The sequence below is a fragment of the Narcine bancroftii genome, chromosome 3 (genome assembly GCF_036971445.1).
Source record: "Narcine bancroftii isolate sNarBan1 chromosome 3, sNarBan1.hap1, whole genome shotgun sequence".
NCBI lineage: Eukaryota > Metazoa > Chordata > Chondrichthyes > Torpediniformes > Narcinidae > Narcine > Narcine bancroftii.
Window position 1 is genome coordinate 131,264,413 of NC_091471.1, and position 23,157 is coordinate 131,287,569.

Here is a 23,157-nt window from a genome sequence, read left to right on the forward strand (position 1 = left end):
TTTGAACGAATGAGAGTTTTGGGTGGTTAGTGAGAGCAGTTCCTTTGGTTGTTCAGCATTCCCATTGCCCATGGTGGTGCTGGCTCTGATACTCCTGTATCTCTTCCCTGATGGGAGAAAATGAAAGATGCTGTGTTCAGGGTGGAAGGGGTCCTCAATGATTTTGCATGGCCTCTTCAGGGCGACAATGGGGGAGAGGGAGACTCCAGTAATCCATTTCTCTTCACCCATCGTACCACACTGGATGTTCTCAATAGAGCTTCTATAGAAGGTTGACATAATGGTGGCTAGTAGTCTTGCCTGCTTCATTCTTCTCAGGAAGTGCAGGTGCTGTTGTGCCTTCCTGACAAGTGAGGAGATGTTGAGTTCCATGATAGGTTACTCGTTAAGTGAACTCCAAGTAACTTGAAGCTCTCCACTCTCTCTACTGCAGAGCTATTGATACGTAGTGGAGGGTGTTCATTCCTGGTCCTCCTGAATTCCACGATCATCTCCTTCGTTTTGTCCACGTTGAGACTCAGGTGGTTACTCTTGCACCATTTCTCAAGATTTTCCACCTCTTCTCTGTAGTGCGACTCATCGTTGTTGCTAATCAGGCCAACTTAGGAAGTATATCAGCCAACCACTGCCAAATGGGACTGGCATCTTGGTCAACATAGAAGAGTTGGGCTGAAGAGCCTGTTTCAGTGGCTGTATAGCTCTATGATTCCATTGATTGAGAAAATTTGGTTCAAAAAAGGATTACACATGGACATAGATCAAGTTATCATTCTTAGTTAGGTGATACTTTATTAAAATAATGTTAACATGAAACTAGTCTTTCTATTACTCAAATATTAAAATGTAGAACATACAGGCCCCTTCAGGCCCACATTATTGTGCTGACCTATGTTAAGCTATTCCACAACTATCCAACCCTTCCCAACCACACACCCATACCCTCTAGTTTTCTTACATGCATATGCCTATCTAAGATTGTTTCGAATATCCCTGTTGTTCCAACCTCCACCACCATCCCTGGCAATGTATTCCAGGCATCCACTGCCCTGTGTAGAAAAAATCTCACCTCTGACGTCTCCCCAGAACCTTCGTCCACTCACCTTAAACAGATGTCCTCTGGTACTTGCCATTGTCATCCTGGATAAAAAGATTCTGGCTGTCCACCATTTCTCTGCCTTTCATAATCTTACAGACCTCTATTAAGACTCCTATCATCCTTCATCACTCCAAAAGGGGAAAGCCTTAGCTGGGTTAACCTTGCCTCATAGATATGTTGTCCATTCCGGCAACATCCTAGTATACCTCTTCTGCACGCTCTCTAAACCTTGTACACATTTACTGTAATGCACATAATACTCTAACTGTGGTCTAACCAGAGTTTTAGAGAGCTGCAACATTACCTCACGCCCCTTGAACGCAATTCCTCCACTAATGAAGGCCAGCACTCCATTGCCTTCTTAATCATTCCATCAATTTATGCATTAACCTTGATGGATCTATGGATCCCTTTGTTCCTCTACTCTGTTAAGAATCCTGCCATTGACCACATACTCCCCCTCACGTCTGACCATCCAAAGTGCATCACTTCACACTTATCTGGATTGAACTCCTATCTGCTACATCTGCATTCTGTCTAAATCCCATTGCAATCTACGACAACCTTCTACACTACCACAACACCTCCAACCTTTGTGTCATCTGCAAACATATTAACCCACCATTCCACTTCTTTGTCCAAATCAATCATTAAAAAAAATCACAGAGGTCCATTACCAAGTACTATATCCAATAAGGCCGCTCCTTTAGTTGGCTTGTCCACATACTGTCAGGAAGGCTTCTTGGATGCATCTAAAAAGTTCTTCCCCATCTGAAGTTTTTGCATTAAGTAGATGCCAGTCAACATGAGGGAAATTGAAGTCTCCCACAACAACGTCTCTATTATTTTTGCACCTTTCTAAAATCTGCCTCCATATCTGCTTGTCAATGACCTGGCAGCTATTTGGGAATCTAGACGACTCCCAATAAAATGATTGCTCGCTTCCAGTTTCTGACTTCCACCACACTGATTTAGTAGTCGATCCCTCTTCAATGATCTCACTTTCTGCAGCTGTGATCCTATTCGTGATTAGCAATGCCACATCCCCTGTCTTTCATCTCCCTCCCTATCCTTTTTAAAATATCTAAAGCCCAAAACATACATCAGCCTATCCTGCCTTTGCATCAGCCAGTCTCTGATTTAGCTACATCGTAATTTCATGTACTGATCCATGTTTTAAGTTCATCACCCTTAATCCTTATACTTTTTAAATTAAAGTATACACTCATTCTCTCTCTCTCCTTCCTTTCTGAGACTCAAACAAATTTGTTATTTTTAGTGAAATGATGAAATGGAAAAAAACTGCATGTCGCATTTATTAACAGAAACACCTCTATTTCAAATCAAAATAGTCACACAGACCCCTTTTTCAGCACATATTTTAACATTACTGACCTTCACCCATTCTTGATAGGGTATAATCAATAATACGAGCTGTATATCCATGGGTGTTAATTTTGAAAGTATTCCCACGTAACTTGTATTCAACTTTTTTGACACCAGTTTTCTTGACAAGAACATTACCCCAGTGTAGGTCTCTAAAATTAATTCAAACAATTCAATTAATATCTAAAAGCAATAGGAACTTTAAAAAATTCTTGACATGGGTCCTTGCAATAAAGTACAATACAATGCAGAATCAAAACTTTTCCTAACAACAATTTCTACAAATGGTAAGATAGAAGGACAGGTACTTTTTGCCCCAAATCTGTTGTGCAGATTTGGAATGTCAAGAGCTTCTAATGGAATAACATATAGTTCAAGTCAAACACCACCACCCCCAAACAGAACCAATTCCAATGTCAAAGAAACAATTTTATTTTACAAGAAAGTCTGCAGATTGCAATAACAAGGATCACCTAGAGGCCAACTACTTCAATTCCACACATCAGTACCACAAGGACAGGTCTATCTATGGCCTCATTCACCATCAAACCAAGGCTACCCGCAGAATAGAGTAACACTTTGCACTCAACCACATTGCATTTACATCTATTTCTCCAATTTCCATAAACCCCCTCCCTAACACTATATCTCCTTTGTCCAGCACACCCCCCACTCCCGCACCTGCCCTTCCCTCCCCATCAGAGAGCTACTTTTACACTTCTGAGCTTTATTCTCTTCTACACTCCAACCTGTATCCACCCATGACCTTCTACCTGTTAGCCTGTGTTCCTCTTCTCCTCTTTATTCAGGAAGATTCCTGTTTTTGTTTATAACTGACTAAGGGGTCAGACCAGAAACATTGGTTACCCTCTATTGCATGATCTTCTGCATGACCTGCTGAGTTTTTCAAGCACATTTGTGTATTGTATAATTTTGTTAAGAGTTTCAGATATATAATAAAGATACAAGGACCATTATTGCACCCTTTTAAGTGGATCTTGCCACATGATACTAATTCAAAATACGATAAAGTGAGATGAATTTTGTAATCAATCATCAGAAAGCAAAACATGCTGCCACATTTCTGAAGAAAGAATACAGGTGCTCCTCAATTTACGATGGGGTTATGTTCCAGAAAACCCATCGAAAGTCGAAAAAGAATACCACACCTCCCATTATTTATAATTAAATTTTGAATACCTTTATTCCACATTGTAAAAAAAAATATTAATGTACACAGCTGAAAGCACAATAGGCATGAAGAATGTTTGAAGCATTGAATTAAAATTAATTGATGTATGGTGAGGAATTTAACAAATACTTTGCATCTGTTTTCACTAAGAAGGATATAAGATATAAGGGGTAGGGGTCATGCAGTATCTAGGGACTTGGTGAATTTACCTAAGGAAACAGAGAATCTGATGGATATTCAGATCCAAAAGCAGGTGGTTGCGAGGAAATTGTTAGAACTGAGGCCTGCTAAGTCCCCTGGGCCTGATGGGCTGCATCCCAGGATGCTTAGAGAGGTTGCTCTGGCAATTGTGGAAGCACTGGTCTACATTTTCCTAAGTTCTTTAGATTCGGGGGAAGTGCCTGCAGACTGGACAGTGGCTGATATAGTACCACTTTTTAAGAAGGGAGAGAGAGAGAATACGGGAAATTATAGACTGGTCAGCCTGACGTTGGTCATGGGGAAGATATTGGAATCCATCATTAAAGGAGAAATAGCAGAACACTTAGGAAGGAATAATAGTATTGGTGCTAGTCAGCATGGGTTCCTTAAAGGAACATCTTGATTGACTAATCTCCTGGAATTCTTAGAGGACGTAACAAGGAGGGTGGACTTGGGAGAGCCAGTGGATGTGGTGTACTTGGACTTCCAGATAAGGTCCCACACAGGAGGCTAGTTAGCAAAATCAAGGAGCATGGTATCGGGAGTAGGGTGCTGTCATGGATAGATAGTTGATTGAGAAATAGGAAACAAAAGGTTGGGATAAACTGGTCATTTTCTGGATGGCAGAATGTGACAAGTGGGGTCCTCAGTTGTTTATCATTTATGTAAACTACATATGCAAATTTGCAGATGACACTAAACTGGGTGGTAGTGTGAAGTGCGAGAAGGATGTCAGGAAATTGCAGGGGGACTTGGATAGGTTAGGGGAGTGGGCAGAGAAATGGCAGATGAAGTTTAATGTGAGTAAATGCGAGGTTGTCCATTTTGGAGGCAGAAACAAGAGAGCAAAATATTATTTAAATGGCGTTAAGCTAGGGAGTGGGGGTAATGCAAAGGGATCTGGGTGTACTTGTTCACCAGTCAATGAAAGCTAGCATGCAGGTTCAGCAAGCGGTGAAGAAGGCGAACAGTATGTTGGCTTTCATCAAGAGAGGATTGGAGTATAGGAGTAGAGAAGCCCTCTTGCAGTTGTACAGGGCCTTGGTGAGACCTCACCTGGAGTATTGCATCCATTTCTGGTCCCCATATTTAAGAAAGGACATACTTGCTATAGAGGGAGTGCAGCGCAGATTTACGAGGTTAATTCCCAGAATGGCAGGGTTGTCATAGACAGATAGGTTAAAAAGACTTGGATTATATGTGATAGAGTTTAAAAGGATGAAGGGAGACATGATTGAGGTATTTAGGATTATCAAAGGGTTTGACAGGGTGAAATCAGAGTACATGTTCCCAATGATGGGAGAGACTAGGACTAGAGGGCATAGTTTAAAAATACAGGGAAGGCCATTTAAAACAGAAGTTAGGAGAAATTTTTTTACCCAGAGAGTTGTGGATCTGTGGAATGCATTGCCACAGAGGGTAGTGGGGGTGGATTCGATGGATAGATTTAAGAGAGAGTTGGACAAGGCTCTTGTGGGCAGGGGAGTTAAAGGGTTATGGGGTTAAGGCTGGGATTGGTTACTGAAAGAGAAAGATCAGCCATGATCCAATAAATGGCGGTGCTGGCTCAACGGGCCAATTGGTCTACTCCAGCACCGAATGTCTAAATTCACATCTACCACAGATCTATGCATTAGGCTGGATCAGTTACCAATATGATGACAAATTGCATAGTTATTCATTGTGATTCTCAATATCCTTACTTGGAAAAATCTGTCAAGCCACTAAGCTAAATCTACACTTTAAGGCACAAATGTGTTTCTTGTCCTTTAAATATTGAAGGGGATTCAATTTTAGGCTAGGATCTTGCTTCATAAAAGTTTTAAAAATTCTTCTTTCCCCACCTTTACCTGTGCTCAAAATGTAAAGAAGTTTCAGCCACAGCCAAGGATGCAGTTACTTGATGCAGTATACTTCTTGCTTCTTCAAGGGAAGGTATCTGTAGGAATGCATTATATAATAAATGTGAAAAGGGTTGGATATTAATAAATTTGATGGAAAATCAATAAATGTAAAATACAGAAATTATTGAAAAATGTACCTTTGTTTTCATATTTTCAAGATCACAACCACCATATTCAAATACAAAAATGATGTAAAGTTGCTCATTCTGTAATTCATCTAGTAAAGAGAAAATATGTTTTACCTATACAATATTAAGAACTTTCAACAATCTTGGAAAAGTAGGAAATAATTTTAACCACTGAGTAATTTTAATTCCAAAAATAACTGTTAAACTTGAAGTCAATCATTTAGAACAGTTTATTTAGAGATTAAATCTTTGATATTATTCAACAGTTTATTAAGGTAGAAATTGAAAAATCCTTCAACTATATCCATTTTATATTTCTTCAAAATGCTTTTCTAAAAATTGTTTATTTCAATACTATTTTTTCCACCAATACTTTGCTTGGATTGGCTTGTTAAAAAAAAAGCTGTACTGCAGACAGTAATTATTTACCTGATAAATCTGAGAGTACAGCAATGGTACATAGAAATGAATAAATGTATTCCATTGGAAAAAATAACATATAATTTAAGAAATAACGTCACAGTATTCAAACAAATTTGGGAACCGTACATGGAACACAATAGAGAGGGCCTACCGCGGACCTCCACCCCCTAAAATGACAGAATAAGAAGAAGACGAAATGAACTGACCAAGTGTGTAAAAGTAGATGACACAATATTCTTGTTTATTTTCATTGTGTGATGACATTGTTTAATGGGTTTATTGTACTGTATATGTTGAACGTTTAGTGGGTAGGGAGGGGGGTGGGAAGGAGGGAGGGAAGGGAGGGGAGGGGGGGGGAAGGGGAAAAAAATGACACTGTGTATATTCAAGAGGGAAATGTTTGTGTGTATTTTGGTTACTATGGTTCATAGTGTAAAAAATTTAAAAAACCAATGGTAGCATAGCTGAGGAGCAAATATGTCAATAACTCATTTTAAACTGCAGTCAAACTTGAAATTATATCTGGTTATTTATGTACCATACAATTAAGCAAGAAAAAAATGTTGACTATGAATGCAATCATATATTTATCCTCTACAAATATCATAAAAGTAAAATTGGAATTAAGTGCAAAAAGGTTAAGCATTTAAAGAAAATAAATGGAAATGAACAGAAGTACTCAACAAGTGTTATTATTCAATATTTAATTTTAAAAGTGTTAAATAACATGTGTATCCAATTTTGCTGAAAAAAAACTAAAGATGCTATTTAATTAATGACACCAAAGCAACTCGTGCAAAATTAATGACAATTTTTTTTTTTTTTTTAAAAGTTTTTTTGTTCAGAATGGACATGAAGTGGAGAACTACAGTGGCCAAATTTGAAGGGTAGAACAAGACAATAAGCTTTGGAATCAGAGCAAAGTTGTCAAATATCCAGACCAAACAACATTAACCAATGTCTACAATGCAGTTAGAATTTTATGAGATGAACATCTGAGGCCCAGGAAATCGTTGCTAGTTTGTCTGGGGCAATAACCAAGGGTTAACCACATCCAACAGATTCAGTAGTAACTTGTCTTTCATCATGAAGCGTTTATGATGTTTGAAGATGAATGTTGCATGAAAGATAATTCCATTTGATGCATCATCAAATTTAATTTGAATTGTAGTACAACTGACTTGAATACTACATGGTATTAGGAAAGCCGATAACAAAAAGAGTAAGTTGTGTCTGATAATTTGACAAAAGTTATACAAAAAAATTAAGCAAATGAAAACAGTGGTTTAGTGACATCTAGATTGACGGAAATAGATGGTAAGTGCGTTATTCCGGGGCAAGGAAACTTGCAAGTTGTGGAAAGCATGCCAAGTTAACAAAGATATTGTCAACAATGAAGATAGATAGGTGTTAGGAGTGGAAATTAAGATTTTAGAATTATAATGTGATGAATAAATTGGTTAAATATACAAATTAAGACAAAGTCAAGCATGCAATGATTTTATATCCAAAATGATTAAGCACGTCCTCCAAAGGGAAAATCACGTGTGATTTATTTTTTTCACCAGATACTATCATAGAAAGTCTCCTCTAAGTGTGAAAAGAGCTATTGAATTGAAAAAAAAAATCTCAATTGTGATGTCTGGACAATGGACATTTAATTGAATAAAAAATTAAGAAGCTGAACCAACAGGAAATTAGCAATAAGGGGTGCAACCAAAACTGGCCACAAACTAACACACAAAGCATACACTCTGAAGGAGAAAAAAAACAAAAATCAGCCTTGGAATTTATTTAAATGGCCTGGATAAATAGTTTCTGGAGCCAATTTATACATTGCTAGAATCCAGCATGGACCATTCAGTTGCCTTTGCCACTGTCTTAGGCAATGATCTTGATCATGTCCAGCAGAAGCCCTCAAGAATGCAGAGATGGTGAGAAGATGGTTGTGACTGCCTACAGTGCAGAGTCCAAAACTAGTGATCTACAAGAGGCTGTGTCTTAAGAATGCAGCCCCCACCACCCAGGCCATGGCCTCTTCACTCTGCTACCATCAGGAGCCTCAGAACAAGGTCTCAGCAGCACAAGGTCAGCTTCTTCTCCTCTACCATCACTTTGTCTTTTTCTTGCACTTTATAAAAAAATAATTTTGAAGTGTAGTTTATGGAGACGCTTGCACTGTGATTACTGCTGAAAAGTTTCACGACATGTTCAGGACAATAAATTCTGATCTCTGGTATTTGGGATAGGTGTTGTCATTCACAAAGCAAACCATGATGCATAACCTACAGCCATTTTCCGGTCAATATTGGATCATTTTATAACTCTCCTGCTGTATTGAAGGAGGAAATTAATATTTGCAACAGTAACAGATCAATATTAGCCTAAATAAGCATCACAGTCAAAAAGGGGAGTTGGGCTGAAAGAGCCTGTTTAAGTTGTACATGTGTCAGTGATTCTATTTTAATAGTTGGTGCAATAATAGTTGTTTTGGAAAGGTGGTATTCATGCTGATTAAACATTTACTGTTCTGTATTTGTTGGATGCCATTAAAGACATGAAGAAATCAGAATATATGTATTGTACACTTTGGCATACAAGACAACCGGCGTACAAGTCAACCCCCATTTTTCAGCCTTATTTTAAGGGTTTTATGTTATGTCTAGCACAGAAGTCGACCCCAATTTTCTGGCTGCCTGAGTTGGCCGATTGACCAGCATACAAGTCGACCCCCAAAGATCACAATGCCTGACCGACATATACGTCAACTCCCAAAGATGGCGTGGATTGATCTGCTGGGCACTGGCTGCTATCATGGAGAGTCCAGCAATACAGCACAGCACGTGATGAAAATATGAAGTAAGCTTGAAGTTGAAAGTGTTAGAAATGGCCAAGAAAACTAACAATTGTGCTGCAAGAAAATTTGATGTATATGAGAAGTTGGTAAGAAATTGGAGGAAGACTTTAAGAAAAATACCAAAAAGGCAATGTTCTTTGAGAAAAGGAGTCACTCATTGGCCAGAGTTGGAAAATCACATTGCAGAATGGGTATGTGAACAGAGGTAAGATTGCTACATAGTCACCTGAAATAAAATAAGAACATTTGCACTGCAGTGGGCAAAGCTGCACCCAGACCTCAGTAAAGATTTTGAGGCAACAGTAAGGTGGTGCAACCATTTCATGAACAGGAAAAATCTGGTATTGCGACAAAAACAAAAATTGCACAGAAACTACCAAAAGATCTTGATCATAAAGTTGTAAGTTTTCACCAGTTTATTTTACGGAACCAGCAGAAACACAATGGCAAATATCAGAAATATGGATGAACCTCCCCCCAGCCCATGAATTTTGATATGATAGGCAGTAGAACAGTGGAATGGAAAGGTGTTTAAACTGTGCAAACCAGAAGTACAAGTGTTACAGAGTCCAGAGGACCCCAAAAACCAGCAGCAATAGATATTCACCACAACACAGGGTTACTTAAACAAAAGTTGATTTTAATTATAATTGAACAAGAAAACAGAATTAAACTTTAACTTATTACTCAACCTACCTAACCTACTTAATCCCCCCCACCTCTTATACTAAGCACAGGTATGTGTAATGTATATTTAAGATTAGAAAAGTTCTTTGGATCACAGTCTAATCTCACTGGTTGCAGGCAATTCTTGAACTGTGCACAGAAGTTAGCATTAACAAAGTTCACCAGTCTTCGGTGCTTAACAGGCAAATGGTTACCACTCAGGAGGGTTCTTGCTGGTTTTCAGAGAGAGATTCTTTTTGTTCCAGGACATCTGCAGCTGATTCCTTTCCTATCAGTCTTGCTGATGAAACTTGCCCCCTTCAGGGTTCTCCAGATGATCTCCTTTCTTTCAGGTCACCTCAGACAGCTAGTCTTCTCCTTTATCCAGACAGCCTTCCAAAGGTTTGCCAGTTTTTTCCTTCTGGAACTGATTTCTGTGTCTCTCCTCTCTAGCCCCTTTCAGGAGGTCACAAAGCCCGACTGTAAAGCCGCACAGAATACTCCTGTGCAGCTGTCGAGGGGCCATCTGAAACCGGAAAAGCCGACCAGGAGGGTTACTTTCAAATCCTTCTCCGAGAGGAAGACTATCCTGCTCGGAGTATCAGTTGTGGCAGCTGAAGACCGCCTGGGCTGCCAGGGGGTGGGCTGATGACATCATCAGCCATCGACTTCTGAGACAAGGAAGCCGGACTCCTCAAATTTTTTTTCGCACCCTCTCCCACTGCCGGTCTCTCCCCCACCCCGCCCACCACACCCCATCCTTGCCAGTCTGACTCCCGCTGCGGGCGTCCCTTCCTCCCCCCCTCGCCCGCCCGACTCCGGCTGCCAGTCTCCCCCACCTCCTCGCCCACCCGACTGCCGCTACTGGTCTCCCCCCCCCCCCACCGCGCCTGGCCCTCTCCCACTGCAATGTTCAGACATCCCTGAACCCTGAGCCATGTGAAGTCCTTGAAAGGGAACGTGTTTCACCGAAATTCAGAACAGTCACATGCGCACAAATAATTTTACTATCAGCCCCGATTTTCCAGAATTAAAATTTTTAAATTTTCCCAATTAAGTAGAAAACAGTAACACTCGAGGGTCTTAATTACATCAACTTTTACTCAGAAATAATAGTGTTGTTGCTTTCTATATCAACACAGATTGGAGTGAACGTCAGTGGCTTTAGTAACAGAACATGAACATTTCTCAACCAACCAAATTGATTTAGTTGTCAGTAAGTTGCAAAAAGAGCAATATACAAGGTTGATGCCGAACTGTTTCATTTCGTTCATCCAGATTGTATTGACTGTTGTGTGTATATGACGACTATGAAGCCGTGGTAAAACAGTGAAAGTCGGGAGTTGGGCGGGTGAGAGAGGGAGGAGACCAGCAGCGGGAGTCGGGTGTGCAAGGGTGGGGGGGGGGGGGTTAGACCGGAAGTGACAGTCAGGTGGGCAAGGGTGGGGGGGGGGGGGGGGGTGGGAGACCGGCAGTGACAGTCGGGTGAGGGTTGGGGGGGGGGGTAGACCGGCAACAGGAGTCAAGTCATGCCCAAGTTGTCTGTCAGGCATGCCTTGACGCGCTGCTATGACGCGAGGTCAGAGTAGGTGGGACTAGGCACCTGTCCGGAGTATCCGGCTTTCGCTGCTAGTCGTGCCTGCAGGCAAGTAATCTTCAGCGGGACATCCGAAAGCGGCTTCTGTTTCACTCCCTCCCTCTCAGAGCCAAACTGTTCTGAGTCTGCCTGCAAAGATCACATGCTCTCCCAGGCCAGCTGTATTCTGCAACTTTGTGACTCTTTCTGCAAAAAGCACCCTGCAAAAGTCCTACAAAAACTCTATGTTTTAAAATGTGTGTGTGCAAGCTGCTCTAGCAATACCTCCCAAACCACTTCTAAATACTCTGTCACACAGACCATGAAAAGACCAGGTTTGCCGTGGTGTTATCGTGCATGGCCGACGGGACAAAGACCCATGACAATCTTCAAATGCAAAATTAAATGCAAAATAACATTCCCTGTGGATATTTTTGTTAATTTTCAAGAAAAAGGGAGGATGGATGAAAATGGTGTAAAACTATAGATAGACAATGTGTGGAACAGGCGGCCAGGCAGTTTACAAAAAGAACGCATGTTTTGTAGCCACTTAACTGAGAAGACTAAAAGTAGAATAGAACGACATAAAACTGACATGGCGGTTTTCCCTGGCGGTTTGACGTCTACATTGCAACCTCTCGATATCTGCTTGAACAAGCCATTCAAAGACCAAGTACACGAGGAATGGAATACATGAATGTCGAGTGCAGATAGGTCATTTACAAAAGCCAGGGCAATGTGTGCTGCATTACTTGATGTTCTGAGTAATTTCATGCTCAAAGCATGGGACAAAGTTAAAGTACGGACAGTGATAAAATCATTCAAAAAATGCAGTATCTTGTGCAATTGATGGCACGGAAGATGATTTGTTATAGGACACTGACAACGAAGCTGAAACCACTTCATCAGATTCAGACTGGGATCCTTATGATGACTTTAAATGATTAGAGTATGGATATGCTTGTTGCCATCTTTGCCTCAGACGACGATAGAGAGAATGATTTTGAAGGCTTCGAACTGAATTGTTTTCAATAAAAATTTCAACGAAAATCTGTCGCAATCGGGGTTTTTTTTTTAAAATTTTTCGGGGTCAACTTATACGCCGTATCAATATGGATTGGACTTTGAGCTGAATTTAAGGACTAAAAAGAGTATCTGGCATACAAGTCAACTTCCCTCCCCACCCTTTTTTTGGGAGATTTTTTTGGGTTTCACGACGCGACATACGCTGAAATATATAGTTTATATACATTTTTAAAAAAATAAAGTTTACAAATAACTGAGAAAAAAGTTCTAAACCACCATATTTGACAGCATACAATATCCATGGGCATACAAGAACAGCCCATTTCAATATTAAGAAGTTTTGTTTTAGTGCATTTATGGTTAAGTTGGTGAACGGGTTCCTCCTACAAGGCCCCTTGTAGATAACACATTGTGTGTGCCTTCACTCACCTTGATGGAAACCTTCAAGCCTTGCATGGTTGAGACGTCGAAGCCAAGTTTGCTGGTACACCACTTACTGGAGCTCTTCACCGTGTTGGGCTGAGATAGATAGGCATCCATGCTTGCTTGTGGCCCATCACCTGTCTCCTCGCAACACGTCCTCCTGCCTACCAAGGCTCAGGGCCATTCCACCCCCCCCCCCAACTGTGCAAACTTCAATTGATTGACAGGCACGCTGGGAGTCGCGGACACGCAAGAGGGAGAGAAGCTAGTCACCAGGGCAACAGGAAGGGCCCAATATTGCGGGGAGCACTGGACACTGGTGATCAGGCTCCACACTGAACGTTTGTTCGACGAGCATGGGCCTACAAGCAAATTGAATGAGGCAAGGGGGCGGGTAGAAGTGAGTGAACAGCCTGTTGAGCTGAGATCAGCTCACCAAGGGAAGTGAGCGGCGGCTCCAGAAAGCACGGGCCACCTGAGGAAAGACAGATTCTGTAACACTACAGAAAAAAACTACTACTGCTCTCACCTGGACGATCATTTTCAGACACTTTGGTTCGATTATACTTGTCCCAAGCTTCAAGTAGCTCCTGAGGATAGGAATCTTTGACACAATGCACACTATAAAAAAAACCCTTAATTTACTGGATACAATATTGAATACAAAACAAAAATCTCATAATTTACATCAAAATACAGATGCAAAGTACCAAGCATCATAGAAGCTATACAGCATTAACAATGCAGGTACCACTTCACACAAACTCCAGAAAATCTACTCTCTCCTGGATTTGAAGGGTTCCAAATCCTCTGGAAATACCCTGCTAATCCCAAATCTGCGACATTAATCACATCAAAAAGAAATCTGACTGGATCTCTTGGGAATACAAAACACGTCTCCAGCTTGGATTCATGATAGCAGTTGGGCCAAATTTTTACTGGCATATCAAGGATTGGCCAATTTCCATGCTCCCCTGCCAGTGTGGAATTGCAACTACAATAAATTTACATTTGTGCTGACAGCTACACAGGTCAAATATGAATGGTTACAAAATGTGTGCACGTCTTGGGAAATGAAACTCAACTGATTTTAGAGCTGAATGCAATTAATTTACAGAGAAATTAAAAGTAGAAAAAATTCATATGTTGACATTATAATCTTCAAACAAAAATCATTACGAGGCAAAATTATGTAACCGTAGGGCAGTTAGTTACTCGTCATTTAAAAGGACATTTTTGAAGATAAGCAGCAACAAAACTAATTGCCATATGGTTTAATCAATTGCAGTCAGTCAGGATTCATTAAAGGTTAATAGTGTTTGATTAACTGAGCATTTCAATGATATAAAAATGTTTTTTTTTCCCCTTTATTCATCAGTAATACAACCTGTGCCTCATTGGAATGTCTGGACTTTATATCCTTGCCTAATTAACCTTGAAAAGATGAAACTGGGCAATGTTTAATGAACCACAGTATTTTATATCATCAGAAACAGAATTTATTGTCATGAACCTGTCACAAAATTCATTGTTTTGCGACAGCATTACAGGTGTAAATATTGCTATCAATTACATTTTTAAAAATTAATTAGTGTGAAAGAGCAAGTGAGATAATATCTGTGATTCACATTCTGTTCAGAAATCCAATGGAAAAGGGGAAGAAGCTGTTTTTGTGCCACAGGTTGTTAGTCTTCATGCTCCTGTACCGCCTTCCTGATGGTAGCAGTGTGAAGAGGGTATGGTCTGAAAGGTGAGGGTCTTTGATTTTAGAGGCTGCTTTCTTATTACACCACCACTAGCAAATGTCCTCAATAGAGTTAAGACTGATGCACATGATGGTTTTGGCCAGTTCACAGCTCTCTTCCTGACTTGAATATTGGCATCTCCATACCAGACAGTGATGCAACCAGTCAGAATGCTCACTACTGTACCCCTGTAGAAATGTGCAAGGGTCTTTGGTGACATACCAAATCTCCTCAAACTCTTCATGAAATATAGCTGCTGGCAACCTGCTTTGTAATTGCACTGAACTTGAAGCCCCAGGACAGATCTTCAGAGATGGTGACACCCAGGAACTTGGTTCTTAACCCTTTTCACTGCAAGCCCCTCGATAAGAACTGGTTCATGTTCTCCTAATTTTCTTCTCCTGAAATCCACATTCAGTTCCTTAGTTCTGCTTGCAAGGTTGTTGTGACACCACTCAACTAGCTGATCCATCTCCTCCCTATCCGGTTCCTCATTGCCATCTGTGATTCTGCCAACAACCTTGGTATCATTGGCGGATTTGTAGATGATGTTTGAATTGTGCCTGGCCACACAGTTATGTGCGTAGAGCAAATAGAGCAATGGACTAAACACACGTTCTTTGTGTTGATTGTCAGTGAGGAGATGTTGTTTATGATTCATACCAACTGTGGTTATCCGATGAGGAAGTCAATGATCCAGTTGCAGAGTCCCAGGTTTTTGAGCTTGTTGACCAGTATTGATAGTATTGAAAGCTGAGCTGTAGTCATGAAAAGAACTCAACCAATGTTGTCAGGAAGCTCCAAATTTTGACTAGGAATGATGGTAGTGCAATAACACTTCAGAGTAATTTAGAGCCATCCTTTCAGATGATGGCATTCCATCTACTTGTAATCTTTGTCCCTCAAGATGCCCAATACCATAGGTTTCAAGAGATTTTGAGAGCCTTGGAAACTGCTGTACCTCATCCTTTAGAATGCATGTTCCACTCCACTCCTGGTGCACTAGTGGAAGAGGGAGTAAGAGTTTAAGGAAGAATAGATTCCAATGAAGCTATAATCCCAGATGGCACTGAGCTTTCCACGTGATGTTAGAGTCAGAGTCATTAAAACAAGTGAGAAGTAACCCATGTTCCTGGTTTGTTCCTTGTTGATGGTGAAAAATTGCGCAGGGAATGACTCATGATAGGATATCCAGTCAGATTTATCCTTGAAACTACAGTGTGTGTGTGTAGCTAGCTGGCCCTTCAGATTGCATGTTCACTTAGAGTTTCAAGGACATTGATGATATTGGCCTCAATTTCCTGATAGTAAAATTGATTCATCTTGGAGATGGTCATTCCCAGGCATGTAATGAGACACATAATCTGAGCTCACATGTTGGTGAAACTGGCAAAACTATGTATCACTTGATCAGATGTTAATATTTAATACAAGCATCAGTTTAGGGAAAGAAAAATAATAGATGCAAAGTGAATGGAGCCTTGTTTTTCTGTTCCCATCTTAGTTGGAGTGTTCCATTCAAGCCTTTCCCCAAAGCCCATTACCTTTGAAATGAGTAGCAGTGGCCTCTCACTTTGTCTTCAATTGGTTAAGCCATGAGAACTTTCCAGAAGTCCCCAGCATTGTTGATCCTGCCATCAGCAAGCCAAAGAAAGCAATAACTCCACTCTGATGGTCAGTGGAGCCAACCTATACTGAGGGCTTCAACTAAAAGACAGAAGGCAGCAGCATCTGAGGCAAGGGACATTTGTGAAGACTCTGGGAGACCAGTGAATATGCCTGTGACCTTCTCCAAGCATAATGAATAGCGACTGGGACTTGGTCAGATAGTTATAGACCAAGCATTGCTTGACTAACTGCATGTCTTTGAATAAAGCTGAGTTGCACCAGGACCTGCGTCCTTTTTTTTTAATTTAAACATCCTTTTTTACTTGTCTCTGTCCAGACCTGTTGACTCCCTTATAGTTGAAGTTACATGGAAATATTCAAGACAGAGCTCAACAATGATTTGTGATTGTTCTTAGGGATCAACAACTACATTGGATTACAACCTTCAGAGGAAATCCTTCTCCATTTTAAGATGATTTGAAAATAGAGTTATCTATTTAGATACCCTGCCGAGGGGAAACAACCTCTCAGTATCTACCTTGTTAATCCCCTTCAATCTTAAATGTTTGAATAAGATCACCTCATTTTTCTAAATTTCAATATGCATAGGCTCAGCAACTCAATTTCCCAAGAATCAATCTTCTTTGCCATACATCCATTGCGTGCACCCTTCCTTTAACATGCAGAGAAAAACTGTACACTGTACTCCAAGTGCAGCCTCACCTGAACCCTGTAAGAGGTGCAACAAAACAAGCCTACTTTTATATTCCATACCCTCTCTAAAACAAAGGCCAACATTTCATTTGCATTCTTAATTAATAGCTGTCCCCTCATGCCAACTCTTGGTGCTTTAAGAACTAGGGGTCTTGAGATCTCTTTGCACCACAACATTGCATGAACTGTCTACAGGACACATCCATTTTCCAAAATACTGCATACTGTATGTCAAAGATAGCTCTAAGGACCACAATATCTGGTTGTTCACTCTCTCTCCCTTCATAATCTCTGTAGCCATTCAATGTGCAAAATTAATTAAGGATAGAAAGTTGTGCAAAATGGCAAACTGTTAGGGTTTTTTGGCTAGGAAAGTCTGGTGTCTCCAAGGGTTGACAATGTAAATACAGTTACTTTGAATTAATCACCCAGTCAGATCAAAAAAGATAAAATGTTTGGAGATGACATCAAGCATAAATATAATCAAGAGCAAGGAGAATATGTCAATATTTTAGAACCTGGATAGAATGACAAAATGTGTAAATGCTTGGCAGATAAAACTTGACTATTGTGATAAATTTTGATTGGAAGAACAAAGAGGCAATGTAAAGAACGTGCACCATTTTCAAATGATTATGAAATAGAACGTCTTGGAGTTGTGTGTACACAAATGCTTGAAGTAGCAAACTAAATCGAAGGCCTCATTTAAAAAGAGAAGCTACATTATTAGGTGAGAACATGACTAATTAAATGGAACTTTTTGAACTGAATGTCTTTTTTTGCAGTTCAAGATTCTACTTCAGAGGTCAAAACAATCAAATTTTCCCCTTACTGTTTATGAAAATTGAAAAATTAACCAAGCCATGTTTCTTCAATTGTCACTTTAAGCTTCATTTAATGAAGCAGCCAAATTTATCAGAAAGTAAACTATTGATTGATATGACTGAAATCACAATTATTTTGATACAAACGTCATGAAATAGTAACCAGATGAAGCAGACATTAATATACATTCCCCAATTTTTCACAACCACCTAAAAAAAAATTTGTGAAACTCCAAAGAAAAAGTCCTTTAGCAAACTTTAGGTGTGCAGAAAATAGCAGAGGGTTCTGCTAACTTTTGTCACCCATTGCAAAGAACAATGTACCAATCTATTATAATTAAACTGTGGGAAGTAAAAATAAATTTGTTAAATCTACATAAAAATTTGATAGTTCATTAAATGCACTTACGAATGTACATAAATAAACCCATCAGTGGAATTTTCACTTCCTTCACTCAGTTGACTCAGCTTCCTAAGGGGAGCAAGATTATTTAAATGAATCATTACTAGTTAGATTAAATTTAGACACACAGCATGGTAACAGGCCCTATCGGCCTATGAGCCCATTACACCCAATTGATTTATACACCCGATTGATTTACAACCCCGGTAGATTTTTTGTTGTATACCATGTTTAACAAAAACAATAGAACCCCATGGAAAACTGGGTTTTTCTGCATCATTCATTTGAAACTTCAAAAATAAAACAAGGTTATCAATTTAAGAAATGTAAATTACACCATAACAGTATGATCTTGACGGGAAAAGATTGCAGTGTACATAACCAGTGCAGGTGTTGATGAGGGGAATTTAGACGAAGACAGTCATTTTTAGATTAGTAAATAAAAATTGAATACAAAGTACACCAATTATACTGTGTGAGAGTCTGTGCTATATATTTTCAGATGTGCATCCACTAACAAATCTATGGTTCCTGATCAACAGCACATCACATTTGCAAATTAAGGTTCCAATATCTTTTAAGTACCAAATGCACTAGGGAATGATAAGGCATGGTCATATACATCCAGAGTATGAACAAATTGTCAAAGATACTTTCAACAGGAACCCAAACATGCCCAGACTTAGTTCTACCCAGTGGATCTATTGTTCACTTACACCATATATACACATATCTTTAACATTTTGCATCAGTTGGCAAATGAAACAGAGGGCGTGTATTTATTCTTCATGTGGATTTTACTTCCTTTACTGCATAGATGCTAAATCAACAGAGGGAAATGCAAATATCCAGAAGGAATGAAGCAGAGCAGCTCCGAGTTCAAACATGCTAAAAGACAAACAGCACTCAATCCCTTTTATGAAAGTTACCATTTTCAGCAATGCTACAAAAAAATCTAAAAAAACAATGCTGGTACATCAAAATATCAAATTTTGCTTAAAAAAACAATGCTGGTATATCAAAATATCAAATTTTGCTTAAAAATATATCAAACAAGATTTTACAAATATTGTTAAGTATAGATAAAAGAAAACCTGAACAACATTACACATTTTTAAAAACAAACTCATGGTCTTTGAGTATTGCTGGCATTATTAACTGCCTTATGGCAATGTCAGTGAAAGCACTCCCACACCATCTAGTGGTTTTGACACAACAGATTGGCTTGATCAGTCATTTTAGAATGAGGTAAGAGAAACAAATCAATTGCTGTTGGACTACAATCACAAATTGGCAAGTGTGGGGAAACACATCATATCTCAAAGGACATTGGTGAACCTGGTGACTTTTTAGAACTCTGATCAGTAGTAGTTGCTATTTGTTCCTCAATTACATTTAAATTCCTTGGCTGCGATGATGAAAATTGTATTCAAGAATCCAGATCCAAGTTAGTCAATTATTTATTTTGAAAAGTAAAGGTAACTTTATACTGAGTTTTCTGCACCATAAACACAAGAACGTTTAATGCTGGTAATGGGAGATTGTCCATTCATTAGCAATATTTTCTTCATTGTGATTTTATTTAGTAATTGTTATCAACTGTTAAACACCATTTAATCATACACAAAAAAAAACTTACTTGGATATGATTATTTCAGGAAGAATCTCTTCAAATTTCTTCTGTGGTTCACCATTCACGCTATTCTCTCCTTCAATAGGAATTATCTGGAAGTCAAATGTCCATTATTTGAGATACAGAAATAAAATACACAATTTGTAGTCCTTTCCTCTGGTGTGGCTCATGAAACATGAAGGCTAGCCCAAAAATCCAATCATAATCAAGCTTCTGACAGTTAATAATGTTTTAAACATCCACACTCAAAAGTGCAACATTTAATAACACCAAAAAAAATTGAAACAATATAACTCTGCAGGTCATGCAGCATCTATAGGAGATGATGGGTAATCAACATTTCAGACCTGAACTCTTCATCAAGGTACGAGCAAAAAGTAGGCAGGTGCCTGAATAAAGTGGTGGGGGAGAGGAGGGAGGAAGGAGCCAAGAGAGGAGCACGGGCTAATAGGAAAGAGGTCATAGGTGGATATATGTGGGTGGGTAGAAGAGAAAATAATTATCTTTGCCTTTTAAAATGTTAATTTCAATCTCACAACTTGTACTTAATGTATTACTAATGCTCTACAGCTCATATTTAATTATGCTGTGACAGTAAAGTATAAGAGTGACTTTAATGAGGAAGTAGTAAAAGAAATAAGTAATTGATCTTCAATGGCCAAATTTTCATGTTCCAAATATCTAGATTCGAGACTGACTCCTGCAGATTTAAGAAAGTTACCCAATTGTTCAGCCAGCATTTTCCTAATTACAAAACACAATATGAAGATAGATCAAAAATAATATGATTATGCAGTTATACAAATTTATCGTTAGGTTGCACTTGGTGTATTGTGTGTGACCTGTTCTCCACATTACAGGAAGGATGTGGAAAGGATGCAGAATAGATTTACAAGGATGATGCCTGGTTTAGTGTTATGAGCTATGTGAGGTTAAACAAACTTCGGTTGTTTTATTTTGGAGCAAAAGCTGAGGGAGACGATGATATAAGTTTATAAAATAATGAGATACACAGATGAGGTAGACAGTCAAAATTTTATTTCCCAGGGTAAAAATAGACAATAGGAGCTGGAGTAGGCCCTTCGGCCCGTCTAGCCAGCACCGCCATTTTACAGATCATGGCTGATCACTACCATCAGTACCCCTTTCCAGCCTTATCCCCATAACCCTTAACTCCCTTGCCCACTAGAGTCTTATCTAACTCAATGTTAATTAATAGAGGATATGTATTTATGATGAGGAGGTGGGACTTTAGGGGAGGGGTGGGGGGGCAGGTGTATTTTTTTAAAATAGAAATTGGTGCCTGGAATAGCCATGGAAGCAGTTCAAGAGTGGTGTTAAGATGCTTCTAGATAGAAACTTGAAAATGCAGGGAACAGAAGTGATGGATCATATGCGACCATCAAATGATGGATGAGGCTCAAAGCTGAATGGCCAACATCTACTTTTTTATGATCTCATCAGTCGTAGAGAGCATATAATTCAAATTAAAGTGCCCATAATGAAAAATTAGATCACAGAATAAAGCAGTTGGTACAAAATTGTAGTTATTGGTACCCACTGAAACCAATCTTTCAGGAAGAGATGATGCTTGCTGGTGATTAAAGGATTGCATTTCTTGAAATAAGATTAAAAATAATTCAGACAAGGAAGTGCAGTCAAATTAAAGGAATAAAGGACAAAGAATATTATTTTCCAATGAAATGACTGTTGCTACAATATCCAATGAATAACAGCACAGAATCAAATAAGCACCTACATCAAATAAATTTTATGTATTAATTGCAAAGCAAGTGCAGTTCTTAAAGCAGGTTCCTAAGAGAATTACCAATAGTCAATCACTCTAAACTAAGTCTCACATCCTTTTTAACACTAAAAACCCACGTTATTGCCGTATACACGACCCGTCTACAGAAACCGGCTTGCTTGTTCACACAGAACAGAAGAAATGTGCTGGGTCAGTGTTTTACAAAGCAAGCCAGCTTCCCGGAGCAAAAGAGGCAGAGCATATCACAAAGCAGTGTCAGCATCTAGCGTGATGTAAAACATACTCGTCAGGAAGCAACATTACTCTGTACACAATAATGGCGGTTGAACAGGAGGTACTTATGCTCACCATGTACATATTTTACACTCTTAGGACACAAGCAAATCTCCTGCGCACTGTAATCAATTTTATGAAGCATGCAATGTCGCATTCGTGTGAACAATGTGTTTATGCTATCAGAAAAACAGTCAAGTATTTGGAGAAGCAGGGAGCAGTTTAAGGCAGAAAGGCATGCAGACCTTAGACGCTGCAGACGGAGACGTTTGGTTTTTCTGGGTCAATTCGTTCTGATCTCTGATAGAATAATGTGGAGAGAGAGACCACAGGGGCCCATGTTCTAGTCTAATGTCCTCAACAACTTTGATGAGGATAAGTGGTGGGGTCATTCATTTCCGTACATCTCAAAACACTTGACTTTGTATTAGAACTCGTTGAGCCACACCTGAGGCACAAAACTGGCAACAGCTTCTGAAACCTCAGCTAAGACTCACTGTTGGTTTGTGGTGGTATGCTACCCCATGTAAATATCAATCCATCAGTTGTATTTTTAGTGTCGGTGTGGCCACTGTGTATGTGTTGGTATGTCAGATTACTGGAGCATTTATGAGGGCCCTTTCTAAATGTTTTCTTGAATTGCCAAGTGATGCACATCTCCAGGAGACAATGGACGGATTTACGGAAAGGGGGAATCCAATGTGTGCTGATGCCATTGATGGCACACATATTCCATTCATCACCCATGACAACACACAAGCCTACAATTGGAAAATTTGTTCTTCAAGCTGTTGTTGACCACAACGACTGGCAAGGATCTCAGCATAAGTTACAATTATTTGTATTTATCAATTAATGTGTAATTTGTATCATATGTTGATCTATACACTCATTCTTTTGTTTTTCCAGCTTCACAGATGTATTTATGGGTTAGCCTGGCTGCACACATGGTGCCTGAGTTTTAGCCAACTCATCTATCCACAGAAAGACCGAAAATCAAGCCAGGTACCTCTTCCTACATTAAGTAAGTTTATATACCCCACTGTCCAGTAATTTATGTGTGTGTGTCAAGCAATAAATTGTGTTTATTTTTGTCACATGCAACTACATAGGATGCAATGACAATGAAATATATATGTTAAACTGAAGCAATGGTTGACTGACTCCACTTCAAATGAAACATGACAAATTCAAGGGTCAGGTTCTATCCTGGTATTGTAAAACAGCCACTAGAAAACATTACTGACCTGATTGATTTCAGAGGTCGCATAAAGTATTTATAAATCTACATAGCTCTGCCCACAGAAATCC

The 23,157-nt window shown here is 39.4% G+C and overlaps 1 protein-coding gene across 4 annotated transcripts in view; it reads right to left on the bottom strand.

The window, feature by feature from the left end:
* The window catches only part of haspin (histone H3 associated protein kinase), a 74,660-nt gene that overhangs the window by 16,442 nt on the left and 35,061 nt on the right, over window positions 1–23,157 (bottom strand). For all 4 annotated transcript variants that reach the window (XM_069925113.1, XM_069925114.1, XM_069925115.1 and 1 more), the window contains 6 exons: window positions 19,812–19,897; window positions 18,179–18,241; window positions 13,408–13,499; window positions 5,917–5,996; window positions 5,726–5,814; window positions 2,492–2,634 (listed from right to left, as the gene is read on the bottom strand). In XM_069925113.1, coding sequence (XP_069781214.1) covers window positions 2,492–2,634; window positions 5,726–5,814; window positions 5,917–5,996; window positions 13,408–13,499; window positions 18,179–18,241; window positions 19,812–19,897 — 553 coding nt within the window. The remainder of the gene's footprint in view (window positions 1–2,491; window positions 2,635–5,725; window positions 5,815–5,916; window positions 5,997–13,407; window positions 13,500–18,178; window positions 18,242–19,811; window positions 19,898–23,157) is intronic.